This window comes from Equus quagga, chromosome 15 (genome assembly GCF_021613505.1).
Source record: "Equus quagga isolate Etosha38 chromosome 15, UCLA_HA_Equagga_1.0, whole genome shotgun sequence".
Classification (NCBI taxonomy): Eukaryota; Metazoa; Chordata; class Mammalia; order Perissodactyla; family Equidae; genus Equus; species Equus quagga.
Window position 1 is genome coordinate 28612973 of NC_060281.1, and position 18522 is coordinate 28631494.

An 18522-nucleotide genomic window follows, 5' to 3' on the forward strand; every position below is an offset into this window, starting at 1 on the left:
GAGCTGAGGCCTGGAATGGGCCCCAGGGCCTGGCTGCCTCCCAGGTGGGGATCGCCCAGAGGGTATTGTCGGGGCCCCACCCCACACCAGGGAAAGACTGGCAGGTCAACTCACCATATGACCACAGCCTGAAGGCCAGCCAGCACCCCCCATTGCCCATACCTTGCACCCCTCGCATGCGTGAACACCGTAGTGGAAGCCTGATGCCTTGTCCCCACACACGCGGCACTCCATGTTGAGGCTCCCGCACGAGGCCCCGTCACAGCCCATTTGCAGCTGGTCCAGCAGTGACGGTGGCGAGGAGCTCCGGGAGAGGTCTGCACACACACAACACAGGGGTGGCTTCATATTCTGCTGGGCCTGGGGGCCAGGGGAGGTGACTAGAGCCCACAGGGCAGCAAGGTGGCAGGAAGAGCCCATGTTTCTGAATCACACAGCCCTCGGCTCAGCCACTTAAGAGCTATGTGTCTCCGGAGAGTCAACCTTTTTCAGGATCAGTTTCTTCATCTAGAACACGGGGTTAAGGACAGCTCCTCTGGGAGGATGGCAAAAAGTTTCCAAACACTTCCCCCAGACCTGACTCATGGCAGGTGTTCTGGAAACGGCAGCTATTACTATCTGGCGTAAGTCAGAGCCTTCGTGGGCTGAACTCACGGTTGAGGAGGAGAGGGTGTGGGCGGACGGTTGTGTTTTGGGAGGAGGGGAGCAAGAGGAAGAAAGCAGACAGAATCTCTTTAGTCTGTCCTCAGGAAGTGCCTCTCCTGGCATAAGAGGCTCCACTGTGTGGGCCCACATGGGGTTGTGTGAAGTGTGTTCTGCAGAAGTGCAGACATCTGCAGAACCCCTGGGCCCCCCGAAATTCAATTCTTGCATGGACTCCAGAGATGCTGTGAAGGGTCTCTCGAGAAGCTCAAGTTCAATCCCATGAAACTTCTTGAGTAGAAAGAGCACAGGTATCAGTCGTGTTGAGTGGGCAGCATACGATTTCCCCAAGTTTTTTCTATTAAAGGTACAGATGTTTGAACTAGGTGTTGAGAGTGTGGGCCATGGCAATGACGTGGGGGTACATGTGCTGTCAGACGACTTAGGAAGAAGCACTGGGAGTCTCTTCTGAATCGCTCCCTTGCACACTCAGAAATTAGCCCTTTCCTTGGAAAGGGGACCTGCACTGAGCCCCAGTCTCCTGACTCACAGCCCAGTGCCAGTTGCATGACCCCATATGCCACCTGTCCTGCCTCTGCCATGCTGACTGCCAATCAGATATTCTCTCCTCTCTTCCCTGATGACTGAGCAACCTCCTCAGGGGCAGGGGCCAAACCCAAACCAGAGGTGCTTAGGGAGCAGCACCTTAGGGAGACCCAAGCCATGCCGATGAGCACAGACTTAACATTTTCCAGGCCTGCATTCCTCTCTACAATACAGAATACAGTCTCTGCAAAAGATCTTGATTACCCTACTATGGAATAACGTCCCCAGACCAAAGCACACTCCACTCCTCCCACACCTCCCACCCCACTCCCCCAGCCCCACCTCGGGCCCTAGGAGTGACAGCAGAAAAGCCTCCAGCCAGACCCCATCCCAGTCACAGAAGGTGGAGCAAAAGCACCAGATCTCAGCAGAGATGACCCAGCAGCCTGCTCCCTTCCTGGGCTGGTGAGGGTAGGGGTGACAGTCCCTGGTTCCTAAAACGGCCTGTCCTGTCCCAGAGCCTTAGCTCCTAACCTTCAGTCAAAGGGATGTAATGGCCCCCTCAGCACACAGACGGGGGACAGTGGGCTCTCTCCACTTCCTGGGCCTGGTGCTGCGGGGGAAGCCTGCAGCCGGAGAGGGCAAAGTGGCTTTGATGTTCTCAGCAGCTTCTGTCACCACCTGACAGTCTGTGTGTGTTTACTCAGTGTTGGGTGGCCCACTAGAATGTAAGGGCCACAGGGCAGGACTCTGTCCACCAGGGCACTGCTGAGGGACGCGGAGCAGGCCCTCAGGGACTCTGTGGAATACGCGGTCCTCAGGCTGCCTGGGCGTCCTGGCCTCAGCACCAACTGGCTGGAGGGGCTGGGCAGGGTCCGCCACTCCTGGAGGCATCATAATAGGGGCAATCGAACTCACATTACCAGTTGTTGGGAGAAAACAAGGTGACACGTAAACACCCTCTGCAGAGACCCGCTCCAAAGCTGGGCAGGGAAGGTTTCCGGCACTTCCTTCTCTGACCTGTGTGGTCTGTGTACGTGTTCGCTTTGTGGCTCTTCTTGTAAGCAGAGATGTTTTTGTGGCTTGCATTTTTGCCTCCTCTGCTAGACTCGGAATGTCTCTAAACACGTTCCTTTGGATCTCAAAGCCCACCTCCACCACTGAGTCTTGTTCACAGTGACAATCACCCCGGACTGTTCCCACCTCTTGGAGGTGCCCTCCTCATTCTCCCTCGTGGCCCTGGAGGCTTAGCAGGTGTCTGGGCATTTGGCTGCTGTTGGCACTGCACGTGGCAAAGCTACCCTCTCTTTTGATTCAGCGGACATTTGACGAGCACCTCCTGTGTGCAGGGCAGGACCCAGACCCTACCTTCAATTAAATGAGGTAAGAAAACTAGAGCACACCGTCGTGAGCGGCAGCGCCAGCTGAGGGGAGGCAGAGTGGTGCAGGGCTACAAAGGAGCCATCACCCAGGGTTTGAGGCTACCAGGGAAAGTGACTGCTCCCCTCTCTGGGCTGAAAGGTGAGGGCTTCGGATGACCTCAAAGTTGGTTTCCAGGTGCTCAGAAACAGCAGACATGGGGGGTAAGAATGCGACTCAGGAGCCACATGGCCTGAGTTCAAATCAGAGTTCTGGGCTTAAAACTCAGCTCTGCCCTCTGGGCCTCGGTTTCCTCCTCTGTAAAATGGAGACGACAACAGTATCTATCTCAGAGAGTCACAGGGAGAAGCAAAGGAGTTAACAGAGAGAAAGTTCTTGGGACTTGGGAGTGCTGTGTAAATTAGCCACTTAAGTTAGGATGATGCTTATTAGAAGGTCGCAATTCTGTGGCTTTCCAAGCTGTGTGCCCCACACAGGCAGAGACCATGCTCTTCCTTCTTCCAGTTGTTGTCCCTCTTCCTCCACAGCTTCACAGAAGCCCAAAGCCAAACTCTGTTTCCGAGGCCCAGAGAGCCCCTAGAACAAGACCTCACCTCCTTTCGCTAATCCTCACCTGCTGCTGGCCCTCGGCTCAGGATGTCAGGAGCACCGGGAACCCTGGAAGAAGCCAAGGTGGCCAAGCTCCACTAGCCACCCAGGCAGCAGAGCTCTGGGTTGAGAGGAGAAACCCAGGGCGAGTGTCCCAGAGGGGCCCCAGTCAGGAAGAGCTACAGAGCCCTGGGAGAGGTCCTGCCCCCAGCGGTGAACAGGTGTAGGCTGCTGAACTTGGGAGTGGGCAGGGGGGCCTGGCAGTGGCAGGGTAATGGGACAAGGGCACCCTCTGCCTATTTGAGAGGAATAAGAGAACTCAAGAACTGACACAAGCACAGAAAGGAGCTGAGGGGCTGGGTGGGCAGAAATGGACACATCCTACAGGGCTAGGTTTAGTTGTGGAGTGCATATATTGGGGATACTGGAGTGGTGGTAGTTTGGGGGTGGGTTTTCCAAAGACAAAGGTTCCGTCTCTTCCTGACTGACCACCTGGCTTAAGGGTTTATCCTCAAATCACCATCACTTCCTATCCAAAAGTAATGATGGCAGAATTCTAGGGACCCGGTTCTGATGGTCCCACCACCTCCCCCATGACCTCCTGGTGGTATACTGGGGTTCCAAGAGGCCCTCCCCCCAACCCAGAGCCCCGCCTTGGTGCTCCTCAGGCATGCTGGCCGGAAGAGACGCTGGGCTTGCCATTTGATGGCTGTCTGCCTGCAGAGCTGCTCTCCCAGGCCAGCACAGCACCGTCCTCTCACCCAGCCCCTTCCTCTGCTCTCAGGAAATGCACTTGCTCACCTGACAGCCATCATCTGGGCCCCGAGCCATGTCTCTGAGCTGCCACCTAGCCACACCCTGCCTGACCTCCCAAACATCTCCTGAGGGCCTGCCGCTACCACCCTGCAGAGGGAAGGGGCAAGAATTGGCGTTCACCAGCCCCACTAAGCGCAGAGCACGTGTCTTCATGCTTGGTAGTGGCATTTCACATCACCTTGGAAGACAGTAAGTGCCACTATGTAAAGACGAGGAAACGCATGATGGCTGAGGTTAAGTGCTCTGCCCAAGGTCACCTGTCTAACACCTGGTGGGACTGGGACCTGAACCTAAACATGACTTCCCTGCAAAGGCTGTGAGTTTGTACCAATAAAACCTTTTTTTTTTTTTAAAGATCGGCACCTGAGCTAACAACTGTTGCCAATCTTTTTGTTTTCCTTCTTCCTCTCCCCAAAGCCCCCCAGTATACAGTTGTATATTCTAGTTGTCGGTGCCTCTGGTTGTGGCATGTGGGACATCGCCTCAGCGGCCTGACGAGCGGTGCCATGTCCACGCCTGGTATCCGACCCAGCAAAACCTTGAGCCGCCGAAGTGGAGCATGAGGACTTAACCACTGGGCCACGGGGCCGGCCCCAATAAAACCTCTTTTTCAGTGCATGCCTACTATGCACCAGGCACTCCACTGGACACTTCTCATGTGAACTCAAAACAACCCTTCAAGCAGGTCTTCTTACCCCATTTTATAGGTGAGAAAACTGAGGCTCAGAAGGTTAAACAACATGTGGACAGGCTCTGATGGTCAATTTTTTGCGTTAGCTTGGCCAGGCCATGGTGCCCGTGGTACCCAGTTTTTGTCAAACAAAAGTCTAGAAGTTGGTGTAAAGGTATTTTTTAGATGTGATTAACATTTAAATTGTTACTCTCCACAATGTGAGTAGGCCTCAGCCAATCAGCTGAAACCTTAAGAAAAAAGACCAAAGTCTCCCTAAGGAAGACAGAGTTCTGCCTCCAGGCTGCCTTGGAACTGGAGCCACAACATCAGCTTCCCTGGGTCTCCAGCCTGCTGGCCTGTCCAGCCGAATTTCAACTTGCCAGTCCTCGCAATTGCATGAGCCAACTCTAAAATAACTCTCTCTCTCAACACATCCTATTGGTTCTGTTTCTCTAGAAAAGCCCGACTAATACAGTGGCAGAGTGAGCAGTGTGACATGGAACCATCCAACCCTGGGGACTGAGCTCTCACCCACTGCACTCTACCACTTCCCATATATACCGATCAATAGCTCGTGATTATAATAAATGAGACACGTCACTGTTGAGGGCGACACGAAGCCATTATTCCAATGTTTGGGTTCAGTGTAAACACTAACCCCGTCACCCAGAGAGTAAGGTATTAACTGCACCATCTTAGATGACAAGTTCAGGAAATAGACACTCCTGACTTTATTCCCGTCCTCTGTGTGTGGTTGAGAGCTCTCCTGAATATCTAGTCTCCATCACTGGAGGGATGCTGTAGGCATAGCTGTGAGGGGGGCCAGGAGGTGCCAGCCCTGCCTATTTGCTGGCAGAGCCCCACAGGCAACCAGCTTCTGAAGTCAGAGCCAATTCTGCAGGACTCTGGGGTTGGGTTATCAAGCAGCCTTCTTACTTCTGTTGCCCTGTTCGTCTAGACTGTGGGCTCCTTAGGGCAGGCACGCAGCCTTGTCCTTGGCTAAACGACCTGCCTGGACACCCACCATGTGCTTGCTAGGAGAGAGGAGGCACCAAGGCCAGGAGGAAGGGCACTTTCTCTTCCTCTGACCCCAGCTAAGCCCCCTGACCTCTTTCTCGGTTGCGATGGGGATGTTCATCACTGAAGCAGGAGGTGAAGAGGACAGGAGTGGGGTGTGAACACTGGCTCCAGCTGCCCCTGCTCCCACCTAGCCAGGCAACCCCGTCACGTGAGTTTCCTTGCTGCCGAGAGCTAATGGTGAGACCCGTCCTGAGTGAGGAGGAGCTGGGCGGCAGGTGTTGAGCTCAGGAGAGAGATGCACAGGGTCACTGCAGAACCGCTGGAGGGTCAGAAGAGAAGCAAACTCTGCAGCCTTCCTGCTGGTTCAGGGCTCGAGGCTGCACCACAAGCTCGTGGGTCCCTGAGGGGACTCCAGAGGCCAAAGTCACAGACTCATGGGGCGGGGCAAGGAACCAGCAGGCGCTGACACATCCATGGTGTGTCAGATACCACCATTTACTCCTCACCCGGCCGGCCCTGAGGTGGGCAGGATGCAGCGTTTAAAGGTGAAGAGACTGAGACTGGAGAGGTGAAGGCACTGGTGAGGGCCACAGCTGGCAGTGGCAGACCTGGGGCTCCTGTCCTGGTCTGTGTGATCCCCAACACAGCACGAGGCTCTGTCTCCAGGGCCCCTTACCTGCTGGCCTTTTTAAAAATAACAACAATAATAATAATTAATTTATTTTAACCTTGTAAAGAAAAGCAATGCAGTTGCTTTTTAAATTATGAGAGTCCTGCAGGCTTATTGAGAAAAACACATAAGGGCATGCAGCATCTTATGAGAGATCCTCTCCACCCATGATCCTACCCCCTGAGTTAGCCCCACTAGTCTTTATTTTTTTATTTTATTTTTTTTTTGAGGAAGATCAGCGCTGAGCTAACATCTGCCAATCCTCCTCTTTTGGCTGAGGAAGACTGGTCCTGAGCTAACATCCATGTCCATCTTCCTCTACTTTATATGTGGGACGCCTACCACAGCATGGCTTGATGAGTGGTGCCACGTGCACACCTGGGATCCAAACCAGCAAATCCTGGGTCTCCGAAGCAGAACATGTGAACTTAACTGCTGCGCCACCGGGCCAGCCCCAGCTCCACCAGTCTTTTGTGTGTACTCTTCTAGGGCCTTCCATGATACATAAGGATTTTTAAACAACGGGATGCCCAGTTGGTCAGGAACTTACTTCCCTGTCGGTATATACAGACCTACCTTATCCTATTTAATGACTACAGAGCATTCCACAGTATAGCTCTCCCACAGTTTACATAACCAATTTCCCACAGATGGGCGCCTTCCAGGTTTTGCTTTTGTGAACAGTGCTGCAGTAAATAAGTGTGGAAATCTCTGTGCACACTGAGCGAGTATTTACATGGGATACATTCCTGCGGGGAACAGCAGGGCCAAAGGAATGCACACTGAAGTATTGGCCTGTGCTGCTGAGCAGCCCTTCTACCCTGACTGGCTGAGGGCCATGTCCTCACCTTCTGGCCAACACAGCCCTCTCTGCCAATCTGACAGGCTAAATGACATCTCACCGGAAGATACTTTCTTTGATCAGCGAGTAGACTGAAAAACATTTCATATTTTCTGGCCATTTGTATTTGTCCTACTGTGAACTGCCTGTTTCTGCTTTTCTGTTGGGCGGCTTGTCTAGTAGAATTTGTGGGAACTTTCTACATACTATGGCTTTAACACATAGTGATTATGTTAAACAACCCCCTCCTCTTTCAACTACTGAACAAGGAAGTCTTTCTACCTCCACCTTCATCAATTTATTGATAAACAGAATCTATTAAACACCACATCATACACAGGGCTGTAAGGGTGGCTGGGCAATCCCGCCCCAGACATCTCCCCGTGAGTCCTAAATCCCACCCATAAAGCTCCTGGGGACACCATCACCACACCCACCTCGCCCTGCCTGTGTGCCCAGGCACCACACTCTGGTCTGCATGTAAACAGTAGTATCACTTGGCAACATGGTCCCTACAAGGGAGTGTAGGAAACCCCAGGACGGGACATTCTATGCTGGTAACTTCTATGCGCCTGAGCACAGATGCAGGGATAAGGTGGGCTAGGGCAGACAGTGAGGTCGCAAACCCCACAAATCGTGGCCCTCTCTTCCGCTTTCACTCCCCTTGGTGTCCTCAGTGACATTCCTTGCTCATTCTTAGCCCCCAGTGTCTTCCCTCTGCTTCCTAACCCACCTTGCCTGTCTCAAGGTCAGAACAGTATGTGTATTAGCACTGAGTGACAGATCACTCCTGGTTAGCCATTCCTCTCTTTTGAGAAAGGCTTGCTCTCCAAAGCCATCCCTGCTGCCACGCACCCAAGAAGGAGTCGGTTATCCTGGGGGGTGGGGGATACCGTCTCTTGGGCCCTGAAATCACACCAGACCTACTCTGGTCATTCCTGGGTGTCTGGGTGGGATCAGAGGGACTGGATGATGGCTCTCCCTTCACCCTTCCCCATCATGGACCCTGAAGAGGAAGAAGCTCTGCAAATCCAGGGCTTGCTGCGCAGGTCCAAAGCAGTGCGGCTCAAGTTTTTGGGTCTCTCTGCTGCAGGCCCAGGCAGGAGCTTGTCCTACCTCAACAGCCCCCGCGCTGCCTGAACTCTGACACCATCCACCTCCTTCTCCAGAGCCCATCCTTGTGGGCTGGGCCTACTCTTCTGCCCTGAATCACTACCTGTGGCCAGGATCTCCTTCAGCTGAAACCAGCAGCAAGATCAGGATGTCCCCTCCTGGCAGTACATCCTCTCATAATCCTAGTTCACTCCAGGGAAGGGAGCAAGGATCAGCTGGATGTGCTGGCACTTAGGTGGAGGAAGAAGAAAAGAAGGTGGGGGACAGGACAGGGAGCAGGGAAGGGGCGACAGCAGCAGCAGGGAAGGCCAGGGGCTGAGGAACGGATTCTGGGGTGCCCTTGACGGTGGGGACAGCACGATGATGATGAGGAAGATGGGGACAGAATGGTACAAGGTACCAGAGAAAAATGTCTACACTGTTGCTGACAGCAGATAAATAAAGGGGAACCAACAAGCAAGACAAGAGAAGCTCAAAACTGTCCGGCTACATTTCTCCAAAGAAGATATAAGTATGGCCAAGAGACACATGAAAAGATGTTCATCATCCCTAATCATCAGGGAAATGCAAATCAAAACTACACTAAGATATCACCTTACACCCGTTAGATTGGCAAAAATATCCAAAACCAAAAGTGACAAATGTTGGAGAGGTTGTGAAGAAAAAGGAACCCTCATACACTGTTGGTGGGAATGCAAACTGGTGCAGCCACTATGGAAAACAGTATGGAGATTTCTCAAAAAGTTAAAAATAGAAATACCCTATGACCCAGCCATCCCACTACTGGGTGTCTATCCTAAGAACCTGAAATCAGCAATCCCAAGAGTCCCATGCACCCCTACGTTCATCGCAGCACTATTTACAATAGCCAAGACGTGGAACCAACCTAAATGCCCAGAAACTGATGACTGGATAAAGAAGATATGGTACATATACACAATGGAATACTACTCAGCCATAAAAAAGGACCAAATTGTTCCATTCGCGTCAACATGGATGGACCTTGAGGGTATTATGTTAAGCGAAATAAGCCAGACAGAGAAAGACGAACTCTATATGACCCCACTTATAGGTGGAAGTTAACATATAGACATGGAGAACCGATCGGTGGTTACCAGGGAAAAGGGGGCTGGGGGGAGGGCACAAAGGGTGAAGTGGTGTACCCACAACATTACTAACAATAAGGTACAACTGAAATCTCACAAGGTTGTAATCTATCATAATCTTAATAAAAAAAACAAAACAAAACAAAAAAAACTGTCCAGCTACACAAAAGTGTTATTAATTACAGTCATTCATACTAACTGCTTAGCATTTATGCCTAATTACAATGTAGCTGGTGATGTGTATAATTAGCACCAGATGAACTGAATTCTGTATTCTGAGTGATCATAACAATCCCAGGTACAACTGATCCTTCTAGTGGGCTGTTAATGCAGATTGGTCCTGGATCCCCTGTGGTAGTGGTGATGGGAACAATAATGACAGTGACATGCATTACAAACACTAGCTCATTCAGTTCTCACAGAAGTCCATGTCCGCAGCCCCTACGATCCCTGTCTGTTTTACAGGAAGAAGTGGTGCAGCTTGCCCAAGGTCCTGCAGCTGACGGGCAACAGAGCAGTGGTGTGAATCTAGGCTGTCTGGCTCCTGTCCTTAACTTCTCTGCTACTCTGTACCTTCAGGACGCTGCTGCAGAGGGCTAGGTTCCCTGTTCTGCCCTGCTGTGCCACCTCTGCCCGTGTCCCCTGCCCGCCCCTCCTCACCTGCATAGCTGCTGGAAGGAAGCGAGTGCTCTGGTCCCCCATTGAGCTCTGGGGCTCCTTCTGCCTCTGCCACTTCTTCTTTCTCCTCCTCTTCCCGGACCTCAGGGGCTTCCTCCGGTGGCTGCTCCATGGCTGATTTCCCCTCGGCACCACGCCTGCAGGCCCGGTCATAGCTCTGGCATCATCTAGGTCTGAATGCAGATGGACTTCTCCAGGGCAGTTCCCGCCAGCCTGGGCAAAGGGGAAGACAGGAAGAAGTTGGGGGAGGTGCTGAAGAGGTGGAGAGGGTGATGGGAGTGGGGCGTACTTGAGGGCTACCATCTGGGGGACAGGATGGAGGGAGTCCCCCTGCCCCTTCAGAGCAGGAAGGCCTCATCCCCGCAGTGCTAGCCCATGGTCTCCACTCTTTGCATCTGAAGTCACCTCCCCTCCCACCCTTTGTCCACTTGGCTTCTGCAGCAGGTCTGTGGAGCTGAGAGCAGTCTCCGTGAACCAGATAGGGTGACACACTACACTGCCACCTTTGCCTGCATCCTGTGCTGTGTCCTGCTCTTGAGCCTCCTGAGTCAACAGGAGCCACACAGAACGACCTGAGGGGCTTTTTTAAACCTCTCCAGTCCCCCTGGACATCCTGCTGTGCATCACACCTCCCAACTCCCAACCTGTCCCCACCAGCGCTCAGGCCCAAGAATCACTGCTCCCCTAAGGCACAAATCTTGAAGGGAGTGGGTCCTATCTTTTCTGTGTTTGGGTGTGGAAAAAAAGACAGGACCCCCTGCCTGGTGGGCTCACAGTTGACAGCAGATCAGCAACTAGATCCTCAAAGGCATAGCCATCAGGCAAGAGGAGAAGCACTCTGTGCTGGAATCTTGCCAAGGGGGGTTACTAGGTGGTGACCCCCTTGTTCACATCACCCAGGAGGAGGCAGTTCCAACCTTTAGCAAGTAAAATATTGTCCACAAATCCCACAGCCAGAGGTGGTAAGGTCACGAGGTGCTATGGGAGATGCCTTGAGAGTGGGATGGATTTTTTTTTTTTTTTTAAAGATTTTTTTTATTTTTTCCTTTTTCTCCCCAAAGCCCCCTGGTACATCATTGTGTATTCTTCGTTGTGGGTTCTTCTAGTTGTGGCATGTGGGACGCTGCCTCAGCGTGGTCTGATGAGCAGTGCCATGTCCGCGCCCAGGATTCAAACTAAGAAACACTGGGCCGCCTGCAGCGGAGCGCGTGAACTTAACCACTCGGCCACGGGGCCAGCCGAGAGTGGGATGGATTTTGACCAGAGATGGCATGGAACTCGTCTTGGTGATACAGCATGAGAAAAGATGCAGAGGCAGCACGGTGAGGAGTCCTATTGGCTAGGGTGTGGGGTGCTGGAGGAGAGCCGATTTGGAGGGACGGCTGGGAAGGTGAGCTGTGTCCAGGTAGGCGCACTTCAACTGCCCCAGCACTGGGAGTGTGCCTGGACTCTGTCCTGCAGCAGTGCAGGCCTGCGGCAGGAGCAGGAAAGACCCGCTTTAGGGAGATTGAAGGTCTGTGGGACTCCTCTTGGATGCCCACAGGCAGCTCCAACTCAACCTATCTACACAGAACCCACCATCTTCCCTCAAACCCGCCTTTCCTCTGGCAATCCCTACTGTAGTGACCCACATGGCCATCTACCTGCTTATCAAAGCCAGATGGCAGGAGTCAACTGAGACTCCTCCCTCCCTTTCACCCTGCTCTAGGCTTGCAAACTCAGCTGCATGCTGGAATCACTGGGGAGTTTTTAAAAATATGGATGTCTGGGCCCATCCCCAGAGATGCTCATTTGACTGGTTTGGGGAGCAGCTTGGGCATTGGGATCTTTATTTTCTCTGCAGGGAAAGGTTTGCCCTGAGCAAATATCTGTTGCCAATCTTCCTCTTTTTTTCTTTTATCCCTCCCCAAAGCTCCAGTGCATGGTTGTATATCCTACTTGTAAGTAGTTCCAGGTCTTCTATGTGAGCGGCGGTTTTGTGACTGGGAAGCAAACCCAGGTCCCCGTGGCAGTGAGCGCTGAACTTTAACCACTAGGCCACCAGGGCTGGCTCTAGATCTTTATTTCTAATTCCTCTGGTGACTGTAATGTGCAGCCAAGCTTGAGAAGCACTGCTTCACAGCAAGGCAACGTGCAGCTGACAGTAAATGATCCCCTCTTACTCCTTTGCATCAGGTCTTCATCTTCCCTCGTCTGGACTGACACAGTAACCTCTTAGTTGGTCTCCTAAAGGCAGTTTGGAAATTCCGCCCCAGAGTCTAAGAGCTTGGGAGTTGGGAATCTGTAGATTTAGGGGCATCCTTGTTGATGTGACAGCCACAGAAAGGGATTTAGTTCACCAAAGGAGAGTGACATGTCGAGGAAGGAGAGAGGAAGAGGCACCAGCGCAGACAATGGGGCAGTGGCCAGAGGCAGGAGAGACTTGGACAGCAGAGCGTCTCAGAGGCAAGGGAAGGGCTGTTTCAGGGGGCAGGGGGCAAGTGTCTTGAACGCTGTAGAGTTTAAGGCTGATAAACTGACACACACTGCCTGGATTCAGTGACTGTGAGGTCATCAATGACCTCGTGAGACAAGTTTCAGCCAAGCGATTGGGATGGAAACCTGGGCTCTAAAGAATAAGTGGTAGTGGGGAAGCTGGGACAGTGAATGGAGACTAATTTTTTGGTAAATATGTCAAGGAAAGGAAGGTACACGAGGATGCTGGCCTGAGAAAGTAGCAAAGCCAGGAAGAGGTTTGTTGGACCAGAAGAGACTCAAGTAAGCTGTGGACAGAGGAGATGTCTGCAGAGAAAGACAGTCTGAAGATTCAAGGGGGAAGCTGAGGCAGGACGATTGATGGGAAGGGAATAATTCAAGGATGCAGGATGAGGAAAAGACAAAGAAGTTTCATAGCAGCTGGGGAGCGGGAGGGTTAAAGCTCATATGGAGTGGCCCCACTCTTTCTAGTTAATCAAGTAGAAGGACAGCTGTCTACTAAGAGTAAAGATGGGATGTGAAGAAAGCAAAGAGACTGGGGAAAAGCACTCTTGCAAACATGGTAGGGAATTAGCTGGAGAGGAATAAAAAGAATTATAGTAAAGCTGTAGTAGTTAAAACAGAGTGGTACAGGCACACGAATAGACAAGCAATAAAAGAGAATACGGAGTCCATAAATAGATGCAAACACACATGGAATTTTAATATGTTATCAAGACAGCACTTCAAATCAAAGGGAAAAGATGGATTCTTCAATAAATGGTATTGGGACAACCAAGAAGCATCGGGAAAAATTAACCTGGATCCCTATCTCACACCCTATACCAAGACAAGGCCCAAATAAATTTTAAATTTTTAAGATAAAACAAAAATATATGAACTATTAAAAAAAAACACATGAACTATAAAAGCAGTCTTGGGGCTGGCCTGGTGGCGCAGTGGTTAAGTTTGCACATTCTGCTTTGGCGGCTTGGGGTTTGCCAGTTCGGATCCCGAGTGTGGACATGGCACCGCTTGGCATGCCATACTGCGGTAGGTGTCCCTTGTAATAAAGTAGAGGAAGATGGGCAGGGATGTTAGCTCAGGGCCAGTCTTCCTCAGCAAAAAGAGGAGGATTGGTGGCAGATGTTAGCTCAGGGCTAATCGTCCGCAAAAAGAAAAACAAAACAAAACAAAACAAAAGCAGTCTTGAGGTGGGAAGAAGCTAAGCATGGCACTAAACTCATAAAAACTTTATGGGTGAAAGGTTAGTAAGTTTGATTACATAAAAATATAAACTTTCTATATGGTAAAAAACCATCATAAGAGAAAAAACAGATAATAAACTGGGAAAAATATTTGCAACTCTCATCCAAGCACTAATTTCCCTAAAATATTTCCAACAAATTAATTAAGTAAAAGACTAGCAATCTAATAGAAAAATGGGCCCAGGATATAAAAAATGTTTACAGGAAAGATATACATATCTGCCTCTTAAACATATGAAAAGATGCTCAACATCATTCATAAAAGAAATGCAAATTAAAACAATGAAGTACACTTTATACAATCAGATTAAAACAAATGCTAGCACATTTTTGCTAAGCATGTGGGGAAATAATCTCACACATTGTTGGAAAGGTGGAAAGGGAAATTGGCACAACCTCTAAAGAGGGTAATTTGGCTACGACTATCTAAATTACAGGTGCACACTCCCTTTGACCCAGAAACACCACTTCTAGGTTGTACCCTACAGCTATACTTCCACTTAAGCAAAATGACAGAAAGTATTAGTACAAGGTTATTCATTACAGTATTATTGGACTAGGAAGAGGTGGGGAACTAGCTAAACATCCATTAATAGGGGACTTATTAAATAAATTATGATATGGACACATGGAATTCTTTGCAGCCACCAACAAGAATGACGACGTTTATGGACTGATATGGAAGTATCTTTAAGATATAATGAAGAGAGCAATTTGCAGAATGAAGTGAAGAGAGCTAGACCCCTAACAATTAAAGGCAACACAGAATGGTGGACTGGACCCTGGAACAGAAAGAGGACAGGGTGGAAAAACTGGTAAGTTCCAAATAAAGTCTGCTTAGTTTAGTTAACAGTATTGTACCAGTGTTAATTTCTTAGTTTTGTCAAGTGTGTGACATTTAAGATGTTGACATTAGGGGAAGCTGGATGAAGGATATATGGGAACTCTGTATGATCTTTGCAATATTTCTATAACCCTAGACTTTTCTCAAAATAGAGTTAAAAAAAAAAAGCTTAAAAGAATCTGGCTTTCTGACCTCTATTGAAAACTGTGCAGACCTGGCCACTGGACGCCTGCACGACCCCGGCACCCACCTCAAGACGCAAGCAGCGGCCGCCCCTTTACCTGGACATGCGCTCGCCACTGGCACCATCTCCACTACTTCCTGCTGTCACTCCCTAGGCGGCTTCACTCCTTACACTGCGTGAGTTGTCCCCCTCCAGGAATCTGAGTTTGATTAGCATCAATTCCTGATCATCCCTGGGCATTAAACCTGGGAATCAGTGGAGCCAGAGCAAAGGAAATGCTCAGAGGTGCAGTTCCCGCCCTGTGGCTCTGACTACAAGCACGGCCTGGGGCAGTCACCCCCAGTTGTCTACCCAACTCCATTCTCCCTTCTTTCTTACTGAGCCCCAGATTCCTTTGGATCAGACACCTGCCTAGCTAAACACTCAATTTTCCAAGCTCTCTTGCAGCTACAGTGTTCATGTGACACAATTCTGGCCAACAATATGTAAACAGAAATCTACTGGGAAGGCCTTCTGAAAAGACCCTTAACTCTTTCCTGATAAAAGAGACAAGTTTTTACCCTTTCCTACTTCCTGCCTGAATATAGGGTGCCTGGAGATGTAACAGCTACCTTCTGAGCATGAGAGGACAAGTTAAGAGCGTGGGGCACCAAGTCAGAAGGAGCCTGGTCGCTGCGGCTCCTATTGCAGAACTGCTGAACCAGCCCTGGAATGCCCATCTCCAGACTATTTATTAGGTGAAAAATTAAATGCCTGTTTTACACGGCATTGTTTGCCAGATTTCACCTGCATGCAGCTGAACACAATCCTAAGTGAAATAGCAAGATATAAGGACACTTAGCTAAAGAGGAGAATGGGACTGTGGGGAGGGGGTTGGTGACAACACTGGAAAAAGGATCACCAAGAGCAGTTTGTGACTGCTGTGTGTGGCATGTATTAAACACTCCAAAAAATGAGCTGTTATCCAAACAACAAGGACCAGAGACACTGATTCTTCATGCTCCAGGACTGAAAAGTCTGGAGGTGAGGGAGGGAGGGGCAGGTGGGGGGTTAACCAGGCCCATGGCTGAAGGGGTTACAGGAGGCTTCTGAGGACTAGCATCAAGAGGATGGGCAGCATAGTCACAAGAGAGTCATGCCAGTACTGTGACTTCTAAGAGCCCTGAGCAGAGCGGTGGCACTGACCTCAGCAGGAAGTGGGATGAGGCTGATGAGAACAAACTGTTGGTGGATTTGTGCAGCTTGGGTGTCAGTGGACACAGGGGAAATGCACACCAGTCTGTGGTGATTACAGCTGGGGAGAGAGGGACATGAGGATTTAGGGTCCCCATTAGCAGGCAGAAACAGAGGAAGAAAACTCTAACACTGCCTTGTATAGACACTTGATAAAATATTTTATCACACATTCCTCCTTCATACCCTCTGACCCTTTGAGTGACCCTGGGGAGACGGGACAGAGCTTACTGTCAGGACTGAATCCTGGAGGGAGGGGTAGGAGCTGACTGAGCTCCTACTATGCATCGGACACCTGCTGGGCACAGCACCCAGGCTCTGCACAATCCTCATGAGCCCCCATAAGGCAAGCCTAGTGAGCTCTCCTGAGCAGAAGAGGCAAGTGACAAAAAGCCTAGGCTTGCGGAGCCTGACATGGTGTCTCTCGGAAAACACGCATGAGGATGAAGCAGAAGACCACAGGGTTTCAGATATCCTGGGGTCCAAGCCTGGCCAAGCCCCTGAAGGCCACCCTACACACCCAATACCCCTGAGCCTCAGCTCCCACTTCCACAATACCAGCTGGGAGGTTATTTCACCACGACCAAGGGAACTGTTCTCAGTATCTGGGGGTGCAAGTGGTTGCCTCTTGAAATCAGACGCGGTTCTGGGCTCTGGCTAGAATTTTGGATATGGGACAGGGTCCCTGGATTCCAGACGGTGTTCCTCCCCAGCCTGGAGCTGTCTCTTCTGACTGTGACCTCTTAAGGACACCAGCTAAAGGGAGAGGGGAGCTGCAGTTGGCTTGTTGTAAACCCCACACACATCTCTTGTGCTGTTTCATATTTAGATGGAACCGCTGTGCTGTGGCCCATCCCTGCATTTTGCCAGAAGCCATCCATTTTCACACAGTCTTGACTGTTCCATTTACAGCTGAGGTCTGCCCATCTACCCAGGAGCCAAGGCTGCCCCCATGCCACCACGGTTCTCAGCTTGCTCAGCCAGGAGCTACTGTGACCCCCAAGGCCCTCCCCATGCACTGGGCCCAGGCACACAGGCTGCATTTCCACAGCAGCTGCCCGCCTGCCCCCCAGTCTCCCTGCAGCGAACCCTAGCCTCCTCCTGCCTGCTTCAGCCCCGGCACTCAAACAGCGCACCCTGGCTCTTGGCTAACTTTTATGTGGTTCAGGCGCCCTGGATTTGCTACTCCTATCCCCAGCACTGTGCCAGAACCAAAAACCCTCTGACTGTGTCCTACCTTCGTCCCACTTAAGAGGGTGGTGCTGTCCTCAGAGAGGACAAGGGTCCTGCAGCCAGAACGAGGGGGGCTGCTCTGCTGCCCTTGGACAAAAAATGGAGTCTCTAGCAAGAGAATTTCTTACAAAACAAATGCCTGGACGACTCTGATTCTGGCGTGCACACACGTGTGTGCTGCCTGCATATGCACAGACACAAGCCTGCTGTGCAAGCAGCCCCAGTATTCCCATTCCAATACCTACTCTCTTGCCCCAAGAAGTGACTGGGAGCTAAGGTAGGGGGAGGGGCACGACTCCATCCATTTCCCCTTGGGCAGGTAAATTTCATGGGCAGAGGGGTAGCCAGGAGCTTAATCCAAATGACCTAGAGCTCGAGAGGCCTGGTCTGCTGCCAGCAGGCAAGCCCTCTGGCAGCTTTCCACCAAGTCGAGCCATCCTCAGGAGATGGAGCTCCCCTGATGCCCACAGCAGGCTGTCTGCTCTGAGTGGGGCCAGGCAGTGTGCTGGGGCTCAGCCACCTGTGGCTCAGCCTGAAAGGCCTCTCCCTGCACCAGAATCCAAGGCGGGCACAGCTCCAAGCGTCGGGCTCCCCACCTCCATCACAATGGTACCAGCTTCCATTCTCTGAGGGCTTACTACACACTAGGCTCTATGTATAATGACACACCTAATCCTCACAACAACCCTAAGAATCAGGTACTATTATTAGCCCCATTTAACTGATGAGGAAACTGCAGCACAGAGAGGGAGAGTAACTAGTTTAAGGCCACACAGTAACTAGAGCAGCAGGATTTGAGTTCAGGCAGGTGAGCTCAAGTCTTAATCGCTACGTTGTGTGCCTCGCATGTGGTGCTGGGTAAGACTGGACCAGAAGCTAGTATGTCCCTGCACTGTTGGATCTGGAAGCTGCTCTTAGCCTCAGTCTGGAGCCATCACCCCCGAGTCCCTTGTCTAGCTGCCAGTCTCCAACAGTTCCTGTCAAGAACACCCTGGTCAAAGCCCTTCTGGATACTCCCTGCCAGAAAATGACCACTGAGGGCTAAAGACAGCCACAGCTTCTGGTCCCTGGCTCCTTTTCCAGCCCCATCCCACTCGCCCTATGTTCCAGCATCACCCCTTGAACATGGAGCAGGTTCCAGCACCTGGCACAGTGCCTGGCACTTAGCGGCTGCTCAACATACACTTGTTGGATGAATAAAGAGACCAGGCACATTAAGCGTAGTCAGGCTGT

General features: G+C 51.1%; 1 protein-coding gene across 4 annotated transcripts in view; it reads right to left on the reverse strand.

Moving 5' to 3' along the window:
• The window catches only part of PPARD (peroxisome proliferator activated receptor delta), a 73202-nt gene that overhangs the window by 6223 nt on the left and 48457 nt on the right, over window positions 1-18522 (reverse strand). For all 4 annotated transcript variants that reach the window (XM_046639651.1, XM_046639652.1, XM_046639654.1 and 1 more), the window contains 2 exons: window positions 10056-10286; window positions 163-317 (listed from right to left, as the gene is read on the reverse strand). In XM_046639651.1, coding sequence (XP_046495607.1) covers window positions 163-317; window positions 10056-10185 — 285 coding nt within the window. In that variant the 5' untranslated portion in view covers window positions 10186-10286. The remainder of the gene's footprint in view (window positions 1-162; window positions 318-10055; window positions 10287-18522) is intronic.